Source organism: Rhinolophus ferrumequinum, chromosome X (genome assembly GCF_004115265.2).
Source record: "Rhinolophus ferrumequinum isolate MPI-CBG mRhiFer1 chromosome X, mRhiFer1_v1.p, whole genome shotgun sequence".
NCBI lineage: Eukaryota > Metazoa > Chordata > Mammalia > Chiroptera > Rhinolophidae > Rhinolophus > Rhinolophus ferrumequinum.
In genome coordinates this window covers 102,377,632-102,394,413 of record NC_046284.1, presented here as the reverse complement: position 1 = coordinate 102,394,413, position 16,782 = coordinate 102,377,632, and the positions used below count along the sequence as shown (strand labels likewise).

At 48.3% G+C, this 16,782-nt stretch overlaps 1 protein-coding gene across 1 annotated transcript; it reads left to right on the top strand.

Annotated features, from left to right (window-relative positions):
• Positions 1-8,150: 8,150 nt before the first annotated feature.
• On the top strand, positions 8,151-9,170 carry LOC117019561 (melanoma-associated antigen B4-like). Its single transcript, XM_033101491.1, has one exon. It carries the CDS (start codon positions 8,151-8,153, stop codon positions 9,168-9,170), a length of 1,020 nt encoding a protein of 339 aa, XP_032957382.1.
• The last annotated feature ends 7,612 nt before the right edge of the window (positions 9,171-16,782 follow it).

Genomic DNA, 16,782 nt, shown 5'->3' with positions numbered 1-16,782 from the left:
ATTTGCAATGTTAGATAACCTGGAAAAGGTCAGGGGCTCTGAAAATCATCCGGGACAATCTCTAATTTGTGGAACGTAACTGTGCCAGAACAGAAATTACATGAGAACCTTCATCTGGCTGATAAAGACAAGAAATAGATCAATGTGTGTTTTTCCCAGACAGAACTTACCTGTCCTGCGTCCCCAACCTCGTGCTACAGTGTCCCCACCTCACATTACTCCTGGAGAGGAACACATTCTCCCCAATGTTTGCAGAGCAGTAACTGCTCAAGACTTGGCAGAGATGTGGAATTTACCAGGAAGTCTTTCTTCCAAGAGGTAGCAAGCAAGGTGAGGGCCCCACGTAAGGGCCCTATGGAGACCAACACCCCAGAATGTAGGGGTTCCGAGGGACACAGGTCCCATCCGCTCTCAGACACAGCGGGAACCAGACAAATCTGTATGGCTGAGCAAACCCTCCCTCATTCTTTAGACTTTTAAGGGGCGTAAAGGCCTTGATCTAAGGGCAGAGTTCTCAGGTCAATAGAGGAAGGAGTATCAGGTTCTCATAGAAATGGACGCGAGAAACCAGAATGCGATAGTCGGAGTGACCCAGCCAGAAAAATAGGACCCAATGAAGTCCCATCCCCGTTGTCAGCCCTGTGAGGTCCAGAACAGTCCTGGTTGCTCGTGGCTAACACTGACTTTCAGTTCAGGTCCCGGGGAGGTGAGGATTTCGCCAGAACGCTATTGCCTCAGATCCGCAGAGTGGAGTCCCGGGCGGGAAAGTTGAACAGTCAGAGTGGAGAACCATCGTGGGGACCACTCAATCCACACTTGACAGGGCTACACCTAACCCTTCCTCTGCTGTTATCCCTGGGAGGCTCAAGTAGGCACTGACAAGCTCAATTCCCCCTTAGACTCTGCGTGCAGTGTCTCAAGGGAATGAGATGCTCGGTGTACAGGCTGGCTTTTCAGCAGAGAGTGGAAGCCCAGGCGTGACCGTGTCAAGATGACAATGCTGTATGAGGAGTGAGGCAACCAACTGTTCCGTAAGACATACGTCCATCTAATGCCCGCTTCTGGAGATGTCCCTGGGAGGTCACAGGCAGAGTCTTCCGGCCTCATTTCCTGAAAGGGGCTGGTCTCAGGGACTTAAACTCCTTGCACTGATGGGTGATACCCCATTCAGCAGAGGAAGGCTACCTGCTTCCTAACAGCAGTCAGCGTGGTGACACTACATAATGATAAGAGGATCCCTGCCAGAAAGAAGTGGGCCACATGCAGCCCCGCCCCTGTAGTCACAACTGAGACCGTGTCACGTAGTCATGGTGACATGATGAGTCATACTCAGTTTCTCCCACAACACCTCAAGGCCGGGAGGAACATCATCAAAGTGGACAGCCACAGGTGAGCAGAAGAAAGGTTTCCAGATTGCGCCAGGAACCAAGGTAAGGATCCAGAACACTGAAAGGCCCAGCCACGTGCTAAGAGTGGGTTTCAGCACAGATTCCTTCCACTAGTGCTAGCCTTGGCAGACCAGAGGCTGCCTGAGGCCAGATGAGGCAAACCTCACCTCCTCCTAGGGTTTCACAGGGAATTGAGGGCCTCAGTATAAAGGTTGTGCCAGGAGTCAGAGTGAGGACAGTAAAGAGTGGGGAGACACACGACCCATATCATCCGTGGCCACACAGAATCTGCCCCACCGCTAGCGCCAGTAGGACAAAGGCAGAGACGTCAGCCAGAGGGACTCATTTGTTCCCACAGAGGAGTAACAGGGAAGTGAGGGTTTTGGTCTGAGGGCGGCGGTCCCATGTCAACGGAGGGAGGGATGTTAGGCCTGCCCAGAAGTCAAATTTAGGACTTGACTTCGGTCCCTGAGCCGGACCATGCAATGTGTGGCGTTGGGAAAATTGAAGATCTACATGCAAAAGAGTAGAACTGCAGATTTATCTTACATCCTACTCAGAAATTAGTGAAACATGGGTTAAACACTTAAAAATGAAACCCGAAACCATAAAATTCTAAGAAAATAAATACAGGACGAACAACTAGTTCACCTTTGCTCCGGAAATGGTTTGTTGTTGTTTTTTTTATATGACACCACAAACAATACAGGAAGTGCAAAAGAGAAAAAGAAAGACTATAAACTGAATAACTCTGTACAGCAATAGAAACAATTAACAAAATGCCACAGCAATCTCTGCAATGGGAGGAAAGAGCTGCAAACCATACAGCTGATAAAGGGTTAGTATCAAACTATGTAAGGAGCCCATCTATTTCATTAGCCAATTAATCCTTTAAAAACTCACTCCACTAACACGTGAGCAAATACTCTGAACAGTTTTCCCAAGATGACATACAAATGGACAAGAGGTATATGAAAACGTGACCGGCACCACGAATCATCCAGGATGTGGAAATCGAGACCACAATCAGATATCACCTCATACCTGTTAGGATAGCTGCCATCATAAAGACAAGCCATAACAAGTGTTAGTGAGGTTGTTGAGAGAAAGAAACGTTCTACACTGTTGGAGGGGAAGTGAATTGGTACACCCATCAAGGAAAACAGTTGGGAAAGTCCTCCGAACATTATTAAACTGGAACTACCACATGATTCAACAATCCCACTTTGGTCTGTATACGAAATCATTATCTCAAAAAGATAGCTGCACACATCTACGTTCATTGCACCATTATTCACAATAGCCAATCATGTAGAAAACAAAAAATCTCACACATCCATCAACACACAAATGGATTTTAGAACAGGTGATATATACAGACGATGGAATATTCTTTACCCTTAAAAATAAAAGATCCTGTCATATGGGACTACATGGATGAACATGGGGGACATTACTGTAAGTGAGTAAGCCAGTCACACAATGAAAAATACTGCACGATTCCACTCATATGAGGTATAGAGAACAGTCAGACACATAGAAACAGAGTAGAATGGTGGTGGCTGGGGGTAGGGAGGAACAAGGAGTTGCTCTTCAACTGGTGTAGTTTCAGTTACGCAAGATGAATGAGTTCCAACGATGTGATGCAAAACACGGAGCCCATATTTAACAATACGGTAGTGTGCACTTGAAATCGGTTAGGAGAGTGGTTCTCTTGTTAAGCGTTCTTATCACAACAACAAGAACAGAGTTAACTGTCTTGCTCTCTCCCCAAGTAGAGAGTAATCTGATTAAGTGCAACTATTTGGAAAAGATAACTCTCATCACCTTAGTGGGACTATAAAGGCAGCAGCCACCATGAGAAGCAATATGGAGGTTCCTGAAAAAATTAAAAATAAATAGAACGGGTATACAATTCACCTATCCCACTTCTCCATACCCGTCCAAGGAACAGAAATCAGGATCTTGAAGAGATACCTCAATTACCACGTTCGGTGCACCATTATTCACAACAGCCAGGAAACGGAAGCAAAGTCACTGTCCACTGATGGGTAAACAAATAAAGAATTTATGGTATTACATACATGGAGTATTGTTCAGCCTCAGAAAGAAGGAAATCTTGCCATTTGCAACAGCACAGGGGAACCTAGAAGACATTATGGTAAGTGAAAATAAGCCACACACAGAAAAATAAATATGTGATACCCCTCATATGACGAATCTAAAACAGTCAAACTGATAGAAGCAGAATAGAACGGTGGTTGCCAGGAGCTGGGAGGAGGTGTAATGGGGAAGTAGCAGTCACAGGATACAAAGCTTCAGTTGTATAAGGCGAATAAGTCCTAGAAGGGTACTGTGTACCACAGAACCTATAGTCTATAATGTGATATTGGATACTTAAACTTTTGCAGTGATATTTATGGTTTTTGCACCCACAAAATAATAAATAAATGAAGGAAGGAGGAAATTAATAAATAGATACATACATACATACATACATACATACATACATAAATAGGAGACTAGAAACTTTTGAAGGAAAGAGATATGTTTATGGCACAGAGTGTCCTGATGGCCCAAGGGTGCATACTTGTGGCCAAACACACCAAGTTGTATATGTTAAAAGTGCAGCTTTGTGTGTGTCAATCATACATCAATAAAAGTGTTTTCTTTTGTTTTTTAACAAAAAGGGGAAGGTATTTTGTATCATTTGGAGTTGTAGTCTCAGCATAGTGCCTAGGATACAACAGGCACTTCATATTTAATTAATCCAAGGCAAAAAAGAGAAAGACTATATATAAGGAAAAATTGGCCAATTCCTGGTTTGCCTAATTCCTTCCAGTGTTTCTTCTAGTAAAACCTGGATTTGCTCAGACTAACGGAACCTAAGAAAAATGAAATCCTAATGAATTTCAACTCACGCTCAGGGGATTGTTTATTTCCCAACCATTAATTTAAACTAGGCACTCTAGAAGGATTCATGCTAGTACTGGGGATGGTTTCAAAGAGAAACCAAAAAACTCCAAAAAGAAAGCCAGAAAACAGTGAAAACATCAAAGGAGTACATAGGCCCTGCCCATTGAATTTCAGACTCTAGCAGCTGCTGTCAAGTGAAACAATTGTTGCGATATTCTCTACCACATAAGCAACAAGTACAAAGGCAGGGTGAAGAGGGGAGGAGGTTTGAGTTGAAAGCAATTAAGTGGAAATATCATGAGGCAAGGTAGTTTGGGGTCTGAGTAAACTGCAAATGCTTCAGTGGGAGGTGATTTTAAGGGAGCTTGGGGGGTGGGCTAGATGACACTCCGAGAGTGGTGAGCGGAGGCCAGAACCCCACCCAGACGGAGGGCCTCAGAAAGCCAGAAAGCAATGAAACATTGTCTGGCAATGAAACATTGTCCGGAAGGCTCACTTTGCGATTGTGCGTAAAACACAGAAAATCTCCACCTACGGTAGGGAAGGAAGGTGTCCTGTGCTCTTGCCCCAGTGCAGCTGAACACAGAACACGGACTAGATGTTGTATGCTCATCATCACCTGGGAGTTTCTGAGCAATAAGGGTGATACTGCCTTGGAGTGGGATGCCCAGAATGCACTGGACTGGCACTGTATACCCTGGGTTGCGGACTCAGAGACGGCTCCATTAAAAAAGGCACTCATTTGGCTTATGGTGTGTGCAATTTGGAGAAGTGTAGGCAGGGCCTGGATTTCCACTGGTGGTAAAGTGAACAAAGATCATGGTGACTTAGATGGGAGGGCCGCCGGGACGGAAGATATTAGTCAGTGACGAAACTTCCAAGAAGTTGGAGATCTGGTTTGTGAAGATCTCAGCCTGAGCGCCCCGTCACTTATCCTTCAGGGTTCTCAAGGACTTGGGTCTCGTTCCCTAGGAGAATGACCCTAGGTCAGTACAGGGAGGGGTCCCAGTCTCTGACACTGGTGGAGGTGAGGACCCCGAATGAGGAATGAGGGACGCACCCACACAGATTAAAATTCTGGTCCTCAAAAGCTGGGAGGATGAAATACAGTCCTGTACTGTTTTCCACCCTGGGACACCCAGAAGAGCTTCCACCTGTGTGGACCTCGGGAGGGAGGGCCCCTATCTAACAGGGTCGATCCCCAGTTGTGCAAAGGGTGGAGTCTCGGCCTTAACCGGAGTCAAGGTGAGGGCCCTCGGTGCTCACGACAGGATGTCTCCCCAAAAGACGGAGGCTCGCAGGGTCCCACCCCTCTTGGCAGGCCTGCGAGACCGAGCAGACAGCAGAGCAGTGCGCCCTGACTTGCCCACTGCACTCAGGGGCCGAGGCCATTGCTGGGGGCCTGGAGGACCCAGGTCGCCAGAGGGAGGAGTCGCAGGCCGTGAAGACACAAAAATGAGGACCCGCAAGGAGGACTAGGGACGACCCCCTCCACAACAATGGAGTCCCACGGAGCCCAGCCCTGGCTGTCAGCCGTCAGACATCCGGGGCATCCACGCCGACGTGACGCCTGGACTTCCGCTTCGGAGCCCGAGGCGCCGCGGGAGCCCGAGCCCGAGGCGGAGCCGCAGCCAGAGCCGAGAGCCTTCTTCGGGTGCGCGCGGCCTTGCTTCCCCTGACGGAGGATTCGCGGGACTGCTCTGGAGTCACGGTGAGGAACCTGAGTGGGAACTTAACAGACCACAGGAATCCCATTAGTAAGGTGGGCCCCATAACCCTCCCCTGCGGTCCGGCGCTCAGAGGCCCCAGCCAAGATGTCGGCCTGTATTCGGCCTGGAATGTGTTAGGGAGAAGGGCTTCCTCTTCGGGAGTAGCCCCCCTTCTACACACGGAGGACGTGTCAGTCCCAACACGACCCAGAGGAGGGCCCTAGTGGGAACATAAGAAACCACATCTCTCGCAATACGAAAGTGAGGGCCCCCCTGTCCCTCGGCAGCGGTCCGGCGCTCAGAGGCCCCAGCCAAGATGTCGGCCTGGAATGTGTTAGGGAGAAGGGCTTCCTCTTCGGGAGTAGCCCCCCTTCTACAGAGAGAGAACTTTCAGTCTGAACTGCAGTCAAGATGAGGACCGGGAGGTTTTGTGAGCAAACGTCTACACGTGAAAGGGGGCCACACAGTGCGGCGCCGCTGAGCTCAGCTCTAGGATTTACCGGGCACACTAAAGGCATAAAAAGCTACTAATTTCTCCTCTGGTGGGGACTTACGGAGGTGAGGGCTAGACGTGACAGCTCCCCAGCTGAGCAGAGGAAGCCCCGGGAAGACTTGGCAGGCTGAGGCGGCCCCTCGTTTCTTCTGGAGGTGGTATCAGGGAGGCAAGGGCCTTGCTTTAATGCAGTAAGTCCAGTTAAGCCAAAGGAACCCACTCCCTGATAGGATTCAGGGCCGTGACACTGAGTGAGGATGGGGACCCCGCCCTCCCAGAACATAGGTGGGGGGCCGTAAAGCCGAACTTCTGCTTGCACACCGGGGAGACTGACGCATGTTGACATGACGAGTTGCACTCATTTTTTCCCAGGGCATGCATGGAGGTGAGAGACCAGGTCAAAGGCGACAACCTTAGGTCAGCAGCAGCAGAATTTCGCGTTGTGCCCGGTTTCACGAGCAGACCCTTGAAGACTTTGGGGATGTCGCACACCGTATCAGTGGGGCCACAAACTATTCTCCCTATTGTCAGGGCTGGCCGACCTGAAGGATACATGTCCGACAGGAGTGCCCTTCAGTCCTCACTGAAGTGTCACAGGGAGGTGAGGGTATTGGTCAGAGGGGAGTGGACCCAGGTCAGCAGAGGCAGAAATCTTAGAACCCATCATGAATCAAATTTAGACCTCGAGTTGGGATCCTGTGTGGGACCACCTACCTTGGGACTCCACCGGCTTGCAATAGCTCCACGCCCGGGGGAGCACGTTTGCTCATATAAGGTCAACTTCACTCTCTCATGCTTTGACTCAGGGAGGTTGCCTCTTCCTATGAGGAATTCTCTAGCAAGACACACATTGAGGAACTCGAGTGAGGACGCAAGGGGCCAACCAACTGTGAAAAGAGGGGACATGAAAGCGTCTATCCTCACCCTTTGATAACAGCCCAAGAAATCTCGGGGAAGGGCTGTCAGGTTGAGCATCCCCCTCACTGGTTTTATCAGGACTAAGGGAGGTGGGATCCTGAGTCTGAAGGTGTAGGTTTGAGTCAGCAAAAGGCGAGTGCTGCCAAGCCTTACAAGGAGCCAGTGTGAGGAGGTTGACTGACGGCTGCGGACCCAAATGAACTCAAGACAGAAAGGACCCCACTCCGCTCTCAGCAATAAGTGTCCCCTGCGGGAAGGTGATCGAGGCCCACCTTCAGTTCCTTCTCCGGGGTCCAAGGGATCTTTGAGGTGTCAACGTCAGAGTAGCAGAGGGGCGGGTGCCCAGACTTTGGCCACAGTTGACATGATAATTTTGAATGTGAACTAGAAGGACTCCACGTGGCAGAATACAGGGATCCCCCTGCCAGCACCTGCTGACTTTTGAGTAAACCCAGGGCGGAGCTGGTAGGAGGCAGGGGAAGACTCACTCTTAGGGCGTCATGGTTTTTCTATGGCATTCTTAGGGGACAGACTGACCAGGAGAACAGAGTGCTAGTGGGTTCTCCATCAGTGCCCTCAGGGAAACTTGCAGAGGCTGCCTTCACTGCAGCCCAGGTGAAATTGACCTGTTGCACGTGCTCATATCATCTCATTCCCCATCCACCAGGTACGAAATCACCTGTCCACTGGCCCAGTCTCCTGTCTGCCTCCCGGATCACAGCCATCATGCCTCGTGGTCACAAGAGTAAGCTCCGTGCTCGTGAGAAACGCCGCCATGACAGAGCTCAGACCCAAGGTCTTAAGGATGCCCAGGCAGCTCCTGCAGTGAAAGAAGAGGCCGTTTCATCCTCCTCTCTTGCTTGTTGGGATGGGCCCTCCACCTCCGCTGTGGGTGGCACTGTCCCGGCGCCTCCGAGTGTCCCAGCCACCACCAGTGCTGCTGCAGATGTTTCCTGCAAAAGGTCTGATGGACGTGGCAGGAGCCGTGTTACTAAAAGTAAGAATTCCTCCCGGGCCTCTACTTCCACTGAGAGCTCTGGCCAAGATCTTCTAGATAGGAAAGCGGGTATGTTGGTGCAGTTCCTGCTGTATAAGTATAAAATGAATGAGCCCGTGAGGAAGGCAGACATGCTGAAGATTATCCACAAAAGGTACAGGGAGCAATTCCCTGAGATCCTCGGGAAGGCCTCTGTGAGCTTGGATCTGATCTTTGGCTTAGAAATGAAGGAAGTCAAGCCCAACAGTCACTCCTATACCCTGGTCTGCAACACAGATGATCTCGGCAGAGGGAGTCTGAGCAGCGCCTGGCAATTTCCTCCAAGAGGGATTCTGATGCCTCTCCTGGGTGTGATCTTTCTGCGTCACAACAGCGCCCCTGAGGAGGACATCTGGGAAATCCTGAATATGTGGGGAATCTATGACGGAAAGAGGCACGTCATCTTCGGGGAGCCCAGGAAGCTCATCGAAGATTTGGTGAAGGAAAAGTACCTGGAGTGCCGGCAGGTGCCCTACAGTGATCCTCCATCCTTTGAATTCCTCTGGGGTTCAAGAGCCCATGCTGAGATCAGCAAGATGAAAGTGCTGGAGTTTTTGTCCAAGATCAATGGTACCACCCCCAGTGACTTTCCATGTCATTATGAACAGGCTTTGAGAGATGAGGAACAGAGAGCCCGGGCCACTGCTGCCACCATGGCTGGCACTGCCTCCAAGTCCAGTGGGGTCCCCAGGGCCACATCCAGCCGCTAAACTCCCCTGAGTGAGGTCTGAGGTGGATACTTCACTGTCTGGTTTGTAAGGCCTGTTAAGCAGTGTTCCTAATATGCACAAATATCTTGTTGTCTAACCTAGATTTTGCATTTTCGTGTGGTGGTCTTTTCAACAAAAAGTTCATGTAGATTCAAAATGTACGTTTATAAATGACATGGATCCGACATTCATTGCTCTGTGTCAGGTTTAGGAGTAAGACTTTGGTGTTTTGAAATACACATTGAAATTCCTTAAATCGCTTTGTGATCCAAAACAAGGCAACATGTCTGCTTGATAGGGATATCCTTGGAAATGTGAAGAATTCTACACCAAGATAGTGGGAAAAGAAGATAAAAAGACATGTAGAGATAGATCAAGTAAAAGTTGGACAATCCTTGTTCTGCCGTACTCATTTAGAATTCTTTATGTAAGTTTAAAAGATGTATTCCTGAATTTGCTTATGTGTTCCAAGCAAGTTTGACAATATAAACCAGAGTGAATTTACCTCTCCATGGTCGTGCCTTTTATTTCACACAATCGTTAACCGAACATCATCGCTTTGGAAGTCTTCATGCTTGCACTGGGGATGTTTAGTCAAAGAAGACCCAGCACGTGCCCATGCAATTATAGATTCTAGGAGAACCTATCATTAGAAAACAGGGCGAGATACACTACTTCATGAGGCACAAGTCAAAAGGGCCGTAAGGGGGGTTGCAGACAACATATTACTTAGTTTTCATCGATAAACAGAATTTTGGCCACTTAAGGGGTTTCCCATTTTTCTAAAACACTGCATAGTTTCCGACTTCCCTTAGATATAAAAAAAAAAAAAAAAAAATTCCAGCTGGATGGATGGTAACATGTGAGGTCAAGATGATCAGTAATAACTGCCATTCCCTAACGTCTCCATAGAAGACAGGCATAGTGCCATGCTCTCCGTACGTTACACATATTCCAGCAGTCCTACCAGACAGGGTTCATCAGACTCTCTGTACAGTGGAGAGCCTGAATCTCATAGAGTTTGAGTCTGTTAATGTGCAAGCATTCACGGGGTGTACAGTGGAGAGCCTGAATCTCATAGAGTTTGAGTCTGTTAATGTGCAAGCATTCACGGGGTTAGTAAATGGCAAGGCTGGAAGTAGACGGCTGGTCTAAGTCACGGTGAGCCCACACTGTTGTTCTCCTCACACCCTGAGACACAAGCTGTGCCTCTCATTTCAGGTTTCCTCTCCTTACCTCAAAACATATCGAGTGGTGAAAGGCATGGCCTTGTGTCCGAACTACTGGATTGAAAACATAGCCAGGACAGTAAGAATGCCACAATGATTGAGAGGTATGAACCAATATGAGCCAATATTCTGTGACATTATGATCGCCTACATTTGCAATGTTAGATAACCTGGAAAAGGTCAGGGGCTCTGAAAATCATCCGGGACAATCTCTAATTTGTGGAACGTAACTGTGCCAGAACAGAAATTACATGAGAACCTTCATCTGGCTGATAAAGACAAGAAATAGATCAATGTGTGTTTTTCCCAGACAGAACTTACCTGTCCTGCGTCCCCAACCTCGTGCTACAGTGTCCCCACCTCACATTACTCCTGGAGAGGAACACATTCTCCCCAATGTTTGCAGAGCAGTAACTGCTCAAGACTTGGCAGAGATGTGGAATTTACCAGGAAGTCTTTCTTCCAAGAGGTAGCAAGCAAGGTGAGGGCCCCACGTAAGGGCCCTATGGAGACCAACACCCCAGAATGTAGGGGTTCCGAGGGACACAGGTCCCATCCGCTCTCAGACACAGCGGGAACCAGACAAATCTGTATGGCTGAGCAAACCCTCCCTCATTCTTTAGACTTTTAAGGGGCGTAAAGGCCTTGATCTAAGGGCAGAGTTCTCAGGTCAATAGAGGAAGGAGTATCAGGTTCTCATAGAAATGGACGCGAGAAACCAGAATGCGATAGTCGGAGTGACCCAGCCAGAAAAATAGGACCCAATGAAGTCCCATCCCCGTTGTCAGCCCTGTGAGGTCCAGAACAGTCCTGGTTGCTCGTGGCTAACACTGACTTTCAGTTCAGGTCCCGGGGAGGTGAGGATTTCGCCAGAACGCTATTGCCTCAGATCCGCAGAGTGGAGTCCCGGGCGGGAAAGTTGAACAGTCAGAGTGGAGAACCATCGTGGGGACCACTCAATCCACACTTGACAGGGCTACACCTAACCCTTCCTCTGCTGTTATCCCTGGGAGGCTCAAGTAGGCACTGACAAGCTCAATTCCCCCTTAGACTCTGCGTGCAGTGTCTCAAGGGAATGAGATGCTCGGTGTACAGGCTGGCTTTTCAGCAGAGAGTGGAAGCCCAGGCGTGACCGTGTCAAGATGACAATGCTGTATGAGGAGTGAGGCAACCAACTGTTCCGTAAGACATACGTCCATCTAATGCCCGCTTCTGGAGATGTCCCTGGGAGGTCACAGGCAGAGTCTTCCGGCCTCATTTCCTGAAAGGGGCTGGTCTCAGGGACTTAAACTCCTTGCACTGATGGGTGATACCCCATTCAGCAGAGGAAGGCTACCTGCTTCCTAACAGCAGTCAGCGTGGTGACACTACATAATGATAAGAGGATCCCTGCCAGAAAGAAGTGGGCCACATGCAGCCCCGCCCCTGTAGTCACAACTGAGACCGTGTCACGTAGTCATGGTGACATGATGAGTCATACTCAGTTTCTCCCACAACACCTCAAGGCCGGGAGGAACATCATCAAAGTGGACAGCCACAGGTGAGCAGAAGAAAGGTTTCCAGATTGCGCCAGGAACCAAGGTAAGGATCCAGAATACTGAAAGGCCCAGCCACGTGCTAAGAGTGGGTTTCAGCACAGATTCCTTCCACTAGTGCTAGCCTTGGCAGACCAGAGGCTGCCTGAGGCCAGATGAGGCAAACCTCACCTCCTCCTAGGGTTTCACAGGGAATTGAGGGCCTCAGTATAAAGGTTGTGCCAGGAGTCAGAGTGAGGACAGTAAAGAGTGGGGAGACACACGACCCATATCATCCGTGGCCACACAGAATCTGCCCCACCGCTAGCGCCAGTAGGACAAAGGCAGAGACGTCAGCCAGAGGGACTCATTTGTTCCCACAGAGGAGTAACAGGGAAGTGAGGGTTTTGGTCTGAGGGCGGCGGTCCCATGTCAACGGAGGGAGGGATGTTAGGCCTGCCCAGAAGTCAAATTTAGGACTTGACTTCGGTCCCTGAGCCGGACCATGCAATGTGTGGCGTTGGGAAAATTGAAGATCTACATGCAAAAGAGTAGAACTGCAGATTTATCTTACATCCTACTCAGAAATTAGTGAAACATGGGTTAAACACTTAAAAATGAAACCCGAAACCATAAAATTCTAAGAAAATAAATACAGGACGAACAACTAGTTCACCTTTGCTCCGGAAATGGTTTGTTGTTGTTTTTTTTATATGACACCACAAACAATACAGGAAGTGCAAAAGAGAAAAAGAAAGACTATAAACTGAATAACTCTGTACAGCAATAGAAACAATTAACAAAATGCCACAGCAATCTCTGCAATGGGAGGAAAGAGCTGCAAACCATACAGCTGATAAAGGGTTAGTATCAAACTATGTAAGGAGCCCATCTATTTCATTAGCCAATTAATCCTTTAAAAACTCACTCCACTAACACGTGAGCAAATACTCTGAACAGTTTTCCCAAGATGACATACAAATGGACAAGAGGTATATGAAAACGTGACCGGCACCACGAATCATCCAGGATGTGGAAATCGAGACCACAATCAGATATCACCTCATACCTGTTAGGATAGCTGCCATCATAAAGACAAGCCATAACAAGTGTTAGTGAGGTTGTTGAGAGAAAGAAACGTTCTACACTGTTGGAGGGGAAGTGAATTGGTACACCCATCAAGGAAAACAGTTGGGAAAGTCCTCCGAACATTATTAAACTGGAACTACCACATGATTCAACAATCCCACTTTGGTCTGTATACGAAATCATTATCTCAAAAAGATAGCTGCACACATCTACGTTCATTGCACCATTATTCACAATAGCCAATCATGTAGAAAACAAAAAATCTCACACATCCATCAACACACAAATGGATTTTAGAACAGGTGATATATACAGACGATGGAATATTCTTTACCCTTAAAAATAAAAGATCCTGTCATATGGGACTACATGGATGAACATGGGGGACATTACTGTAAGTGAGTAAGCCAGTCACACAATGAAAAATACTGCACGATTCCACTCATATGAGGTATAGAGAACAGTCAGACACATAGAAACAGAGTAGAATGGTGGTGGCTGGGGGTAGGGAGGAACAAGGAGTTGCTCTTCAACTGGTGTAGTTTCAGTTACGCAAGATGAATAAGTTCCAACGATGTGATGCAAAACACGGAGCCCATATTTAACAATACGGTAGTGTGCACTTGAAATCGGTTAGGAGAGTGGTTCTCTTGTTAAGCGTTCTTATCACAACAACAAGAACAGAATTAACTGTCTTGCTCTCTCCCCAAGTAGAGAGTAATCTGATTAAGTGCAACTATTTGGAAAAGATAACTCTCATCACCTTAGTGGGACTATAAAGGCAGCAGCCACCATGAGAAGCAATATGGAGGTTCCTGAAAAAATTAAAAATAAATAGAACGGGTATACAATTCACCTATCCCACTTCTCCATACCCGTCCAAGGAACAGAAATCAGGATCTTGAAGAGATACCTCAATTACCACGTTCGGTGCACCATTATTCACAACAGCCAGGAAACGGAAGCAAAGTCACTGTCCACTGATGGGTAAACAAATAAAGAATTTATGGTATTACATACATGGAGTATTGTTCAGCCTCAGAAAGAAGGAAATCTTGCCATTTGCAACAGCACAGGGGAACCTAGAAGACATTATGGTAAGTGAAAATAAGCCACACACAGAAAAATAAATATGTGATACCCCTCATATGACGAATCTAAAACAGTCAAACTGATAGAAGCAGAATAGAACGGTGGTTGCCAGGAGCTGGGAGGAGGTGTAATGGGGAAGTAGCAGTCACAGGATACAAAGCTTCAGTTGTATAAGGCGAATAAGTCCTAGAAGGGTACTGTGTACCACAGAACCTATAGTCTATAATGTGATATTGGATACTTAAACTTTTGCAGTGATATTTATGGTTTTTGCACCCACAAAATAATAAATAAATGAAGGAAGGAGGAAATTAATAAATAGATACATACATACATACATACATACATACATACATACATAAATAGGAGACTAGAAACTTTTGAAGGAAAGAGATATGTTTATGGCACAGAGTGTCCTGATGGCCCAAGGGTGCATACTTGTGGCCAAACAAACCAAGTTGTATATGTTAAAAGTGCAGCTTTGTGTGTGTCAATCATACATCAATAAAAGTGTTTTCTTTTGTTTTTTAACAAAAAGGGGAAGGTATTTTGTATCATTTGGAGTTGTAGTCTCAGCATAGTGCCTAGGATACAACAGGCACTTCATATTTAATTAATCCAAGGCAAAAAAGAGAAAGACTATATATAAGGAAAAATTGGCCAATTCCTGGTTTGCCTAATTCCTTCCAGTGTTTCTTCTAGTAAAACCTGGATTTGCTCAGACTAACGGAACCTAAGAAAAATGAAATCCTAATGAATTTCAACTCACGCTCAGGGGATTGTTTATTTCCCAACCATTCATTTAAACTAGGCACTCTAGAAGGATTCATGCTAGTACTGGGGATGGTTTCAAAGAGAAACCAAAAAACTCCAAAAAGAAAGCCAGAAAACAGTGAAAACATCAAAGGAGTACATAGGCCCTGCCCATTGAATTTCAGACTCTAGCAGCTGCTGTCAAGTGAAACAATTGTTGCGATATTCTCTACCACATAAGCAACAAGTACAAAGGCAGGGTGAAGAGGGGAGGAGGTTTGAGTTGAAAGCAATTAAGTGGAAATATCATGAGGCAAGGTAGTTTGGGGTCTGAGTAAACTGCAAATGCTTCAGTGGGAGGTGATTTTAAGGGAGCTTGGGGGGTGGGCTAGATGACACTCCGAGAGTGGTGAGCGGAGGCCAGAACCCCACCCAGACGGAGGGCCTCAGAAAGCCAGAAAGCAATGAAACATTGTCTGGCAATGAAACATTGTCCGGAAGGCTCACTTTGCGATTGTGCGTAAAACACAGAAAATCTCCACCTACGGTAGGGAAGGAAGGTGTCCTGTGCTCTTGCCCCAGTGCAGCTGAACACAGAACACGGACTAGATGTTGTATGCTCATCATCACCTGGGAGTTTCTGAGCAATAAGGGTGATACTGCCTTGGAGTGGGATGCCCAGAATGCACTGGACTGGCACTGTATACCCTGGGTTGCGGACTCAGAGACGGCTCCATTAAAAAAGGCACTCATTTGGCTTATGGTGTGTGCAATTTGGAGAAGTGTAGGCAGGGCCTGGATTTCCACTGGTGGTAAAGTGAACAAAGATCATGGTGACTTAGATGGGAGGGCCGCCGGGACGGAAGATATTAGTCAGTGACGAAACTTCCAAGAAGTTGGAGATCTGGTTTGTGAAGATCTCAGCCTGAGCGCCCCGTCACTTATCCTTCAGGGTTCTCAAGGACTTGGGTCTCGTTCCCTAGGAGAATGACCCTAGGTCAGTACAGGGAGGGGTCCCAGTCTCTGACACTGGTGGAGGTGAGGACCCCGAATGAGGAATGAGGGACGCACCCACACAGATTAAAATTCTGGTCCTCAAAAGCTGGGAGGATGAAATACAGTCCTGTACTGTTTTCCACCCTGGGACACCCAGAAGAGCTTCCACCTGTGTGGACCTCGGGAGGGAGGGCCCCTATCTAACAGGGTCGATCCCCAGTTGTGCAAAGGGTGGAGTCTCGGCCTTAACCGGAGTCAAGGTGAGGGCCCTCGGTGCTCACGACAGGATGTCTCCCCAAAAGACGGAGGCTCGCAGGGTCCCACCCCTCTTGGCAGGCCTGCGAGACCGAGCAGACAGCAGAGCAGTGCGCCCTGACTTGCCCACTGCACTCAGGGGCCGAGGCCATTGCTGGGGGCCTGGAGGACCCAGGTCGCCAGAGGGAGGAGTCGCAGGCCGTGAAGACACAAAAATGAGGACCCGCAAGGAGGACTAGGGACGACCCCCTCCACAACAATGGAGTCCCACGGAGCCCAGCCCTGGCTGTCAGCCGTCAGACATCCGGGGCATCCACGCCGACGTGACGCCTGGACTTCCGCTTCGGAGCCCGAGGCGCCGCGGGAGCCCGAGCCCGAGGCGGAGCCGCAGCCAGAGCCGAGAGCCTTCTTCGGGTGCGCGCGGCCTTGCTTCCCCTGACGGAGGATTCGCGGGACTGCTCTGGAGTCACGGTGAGGAACCTGAGTGGGAACTTAACAGACCACAGGAATCCCATTAGTAAGGTGGGCCCCATAACCCTCCCCTGCGGTCCGGCGCTCAGAGGCCCCAGCCAAGATGTCGGCCTGTATTCGGCCTGGAATGTGTTAGGGAGAAGGGCTTCCTCTTCGGGAGTAGCCCCCCTTCTACACACGGAGGACGTGTCAGTCCCAACACGACCCAGAGGA